Below are 4,633 nucleotides of genomic sequence, written 5' to 3'. Positions count from 1 at the left end.
GCTACCCTGTTTCATCCCTGAGTTCCCAGCGTAGACATCACCTTCTACTCCAAGCTTCCTTTGTTTCCGTAAGACCGTCAGGTGTCCTTCCCATGAGGTTTTTAATATTATGTATTATAATTGTCTACTTGTCTCTATTTTGTTCAACATGGTATCTCTAGCACCTAATGAAATGCTTGGTAATAAAAAAAGGCAAAACTCAAATTTCACTTCTGCTACTTTTGACATTTTGAAGAGTATGAGAAGGTAAATTAAAATAAACTGAAGGTTTTATATCATCTGATGACTTAAATTATTCCTTTTCTCTCCATCTCCAACATTACTGGTCTTGATAACTAACTCTATTTATCCCATTTTTATGTGTGAGTATTGCAGAAAAATTCTGAAAAGCCAAGGTGCCACATAAAAGATATTTAGGTATTTTGGTGATTTTCACATATTTCCAATATATTTATGATCCATTTCTTTTCTCCTCTTTTCTCATCATGCTCCCCCAGGTGGGGAGCTCTGAGCAGCAGTGTGGCAGTAGAGAGCATTCTTTGTCTCTCGATCTGGGATGAACACCCTGACTTCCCACTAAGAAGCTACGTGCACCCCTCCTCAGCCATGTGTCATGGATGCCTCTCCTGCTTGTAATCGAGCTAAAGTAGTGGGAGACAATGGCTGGTGCTTTCTGGAAAAAAAGCCAAACATGCTTTTTTTGTTTGGTTTCATTTTTGCCAAGAAATAAAAGAAAAACCATTTCCAGGAAGATGTGGTATGGAAGAAGTAAGAGATAAAACATTCACAGCTATTTCCAACCACAAAGGGTGAGCTGGAGCGGCCAGAGAGTGCGGCTTTGTAGAGTCTGAGCACTGAGCCACTACGGTGGACGGGAGAACCCAGGGAGAGAAAGCAGGTCCTAGTCTTTGAAAGCTAGCTCTTCTAGACTTTTCATTTATGGGTACTAACAACTCTCCTTTATTCACTTGGGCTGCTTTGGGTTGGGTTTTCCGTTATTTGTAATATAAAGGTTCCTAAATGATATAACAGCTATCTCAGAGAAAAATCTATACGTGAACACAAACTTACAAAACAGAAATATTTATTACTTCTACTAGAAGTAGAAAGCAACATTCTTTGCTTTATAATAGCAATCAATTTAGGGTTATTAAAAAAACAAGCTCTCCCAGTCTGTTCAAATATGATTTAATACACTTAAATAGTTTATATGCAACTTTTAAGTAAAGCATGATTATATGTTAATAAAGGGTCGAATTATCAAATGATAGAATTCTACAAACTAAATCTAAATATAATTCGTAACTAACTGGCAAGCATTCATTTTGCTAAAGCTCAAACCTGATATTAAGCTTATTTTCTTTTTCAATAACAGAAAATAATTATTTTGGTTGTTTTTTTAATCCTCACCCAAGGATATTTTTCCATTTATTTTTAGAGAGTGGAAGAGAGAGGGAAAGATAGAGAGAGTTATCGATGTGAGAGATACACATCAATTGTTTGCCTCATGCATGCACCCCGACCAGGGCCCAGGAGGAACCTGCAACCGAGGTATATGCCCTTGACCAGAATTGAACCAGGGACACTTCAGTCTGCAGGCCAACACTCTATCCAATGAGCCAAACCAGCTAGGGTGAAAATAATTATTTTGAAATGATTAACAAGTATATAAAAACTTTAGAAGCTTTCTGGAAAATTTTAAGTAGGTGTTTATTTTCTTATAAAGAGGAAAAATAACCAAATACTCAATTATCTTTAAGATTCAGATTTTTTTTTTTAAAGCTAAGTTTTAAAAGAAGGTAATTTAAGAAAATCCTGTGATACAATAGAGGACATAAATCTGAGTACCTACCTGCTTCCTTGCGCTCTCTATCATCTTCATTTTCATGGAAAACTTACAGCTCTTGACCAGAGAGCAAATGTCTTCTTCCTGCTCCCGCCCTTCCATCCTGTCACTGGAATCTGCATCCCCATCTATGTCCATACTGTGATCATCCGGAAGAGTAAGTTTCTCCTCTATTTTGCTGAGAAAGAAACATCTACACAAAACAAAGAAAAATGAGAACTGACACCTCATGAAAGAAATCTTTGACATATTGGCCACACTACTGGATAGCATTTACAGACAAAAATTTTATATTTATTAAAATTTTGCTCATTTTCTGGACTGTATATGTACACTCTAGGTACTAGATTTAATCTCCATCTTAATTAACTCTTTAAACATCACCAAGGATATTTCACAGAATTTTCCAGATATCATTTATCGTCTCCACCTCCACAAAAATAAAGCATTTAAACTCACAATTTTCTCTCTTAAAGGACAATATACTAGTACCCTGTATTGAGCCAAAAGTCATTTTTCTCCTTATATCTCCCAATCTAAACTTCTACTCTCAAAGGTGAAAAATATAAAGCAGCAAACGGGTTATAGTCACTGAAAATATTAAAAGATAACACTGTATTGCTATAAAATTCTTTTTATTTGTACCACAATTTACATATTTGACTTTGTTCTAGTGATTTTATTTTCATTGTTAGCAATACTGGCAAACATACAAAATTCACCACTGCTCAAATATCAACTAATTTCCTCTTCATCCAGGAACTAATTTCAATTTTCTTAGAAAAACTGTGGCCAGATAAACTAGGATGTCTCATATATACCTTTCTTTTGTTTCTGTGGTTATTCCAAAGATACAAGCTTCTCTAGTAATCTACCTGCTTCTGTGCTCCTTGCCCCCTCACCCAATACAAGGGCATTCCCTCCCTCCTAAGAGCTGCTACTATTTTTCTAAGTTTCGAATTTTTAATTATAAGAATAAGCAAGTACAAGTAATGGAGGAATCCCACTGGTGTAGTCCAATAACAACACCATCTACAAAAATTCTCTTCCGCTGGTTCGCAGATCTAAATGTAAGAACTACCTAAAACTGTAACGATTCTAGATGAAGAAAAGACATTGGGGAATAATTTTGCACGATGTGCCTGGAATATCAGCTTGAAGGGGCTCTTGCTAGTCAAATGTGAGACCATTTGAACATGAAATAATTAAGGACAATAATGGATTACACTCCATTAAATAAAACTGGAGTCCATGATTCTATATTGATAATTAAAATTTAAGTAAACAAATAAATGAACAGATGGGGAGAAGGGAGGGCTCTTCCTCACAACAGGACGTAGACCGATAAACATGGAACAAGTAGTGGGAAGTTATCTCCTTGCAACTAATATTGTCAAGACTGGCTGAGCTAAGAGTAATGCACAGGTGTGAAAAGTAGAGTGTTCTAGTGAGAAGCAGGATATATGCAAGTCTCAAAGTATCTCCCACATTGCTTATAAGCTGCAACGGAAATAAACAGGCATTTACACTGGAGAGACCGCACAATATTTTAACTAGGGAATCAAAATTACGATTATCAGTAAAAGGCAGATGGACACTCTGCGCTTCCAGATGTGATAGCCTGAGAAGAATACTCCACTTCAGTGGTACTCTGGCTAGGGGTGCATCATCTGCATGCAGCCAACCATAAGGATACATAGACAGACACACTGAGGAACCTTCCGCAAAAGTGTCAATGTCATGAAAAATGCCTGAGGAACTGTTCCAAATTAAAGGAGACTAAAAGATATACCAACTAAATGCAGTATATAACTCTGGACTGGATCCTGTCTTAGAAGGGGAGAAAATGCTTTAAAAGGCTTTAATGTGACAATTGACAAAACTTAAATTGAGGCTGTAGATTAAAAATAAAAACTGTAAAATTATGCTTGCACTGTGATTACTCTTTGAAAGAATACTTTTTGTAGGAAATGTACACTGGTAAGTAAAGAGGTAAGGGTTCTTATGTATACAACTTATCCTCAAATGGTTCAGAAAATAAATGTGTATGTGGAGAGAGAATTAAAAAGCTAATGTGGCAACTTTTAAAAAACAGTGAATCTGGGTAAAAGGTACACAGAAGAGTTTTATTTTTCTTGCAACCATTCTATAGGTAAGAACTTATCCCAAAATAAAAAGTAAAAGAAGTGTACAAAATTGAAAGTATAAAAAGTAAATTAAAATATAATGGCAAGACTATCACATGAGGGATCAGAGTCCTTGAATCCTACTTACTGTATATATTTGTGCAAAATAATTTATAACCTCTCTGGATCTATTACCTCCTCTCTTAAATATATGATTAATAACTGCCTTCTGGATTACCCAGGGTTGTTACAGGTTGAGGAAAATAAAATGATCTCAAGCCTGGGAAGGTGAGATATATATATGTGTGTGTGTGTATATATGTGTATATATACATATATATATGTATATATACACACACATATGCATGTATGTGTATATATATTATATCCTATACAATAAAAGGGTAATATGTAAATCGGACGGTTGCTATGACGCACACTGACTACCAGGGGCAGACGCTCAACACAGGAGCTGTCCCCTGGTGGTCAATGCGCTCCCACAGTGGGAATGCTGCTCAGCCACAAGCTGGGCTGACGGCTGGTGAGCGTAGCAGTGGTGGTGGGAGCCTCTCCTGCCTCCGCAGCAGCACTAAGGAAATCCGACTAAGGAAGTTCCTCTGCCCTCTCCCTACCCCCCCCACCCCACCCCCAGCCGGGAGTA

The 4,633-nt window shown here is 36.9% G+C and overlaps 1 protein-coding gene across 1 annotated transcript in view; it reads right to left on the bottom strand.

Annotated features, from left to right (window-relative positions):
* Nucleotides 1-4,633, bottom strand: part of PRKDC (protein kinase, DNA-activated, catalytic polypeptide) — a gene marked incomplete at its 5' end in the record, with an annotated part of 202,177 nt that overhangs the window by 34,391 nt on the left and 163,153 nt on the right. The window contains 1 exon segment of the mRNA XM_015568649.1: nucleotides 1,853-2,039. Within this exon segment, the coding sequence (XP_015424135.1) occupies nucleotides 1,853-2,039 (187 nt within the window).

This window comes from Myotis davidii, unplaced genomic scaffold (assembly GCF_000327345.1).
Source record: "Myotis davidii unplaced genomic scaffold, ASM32734v1 scaffold452, whole genome shotgun sequence".
Lineage (NCBI taxonomy): Eukaryota > Metazoa > Chordata > Mammalia > Chiroptera > Vespertilionidae > Myotis > Myotis davidii.
The sequence above is the reverse complement of the archived record's forward strand: the minus strand, read 5'-3'. Positions and strand labels throughout refer to the sequence as shown.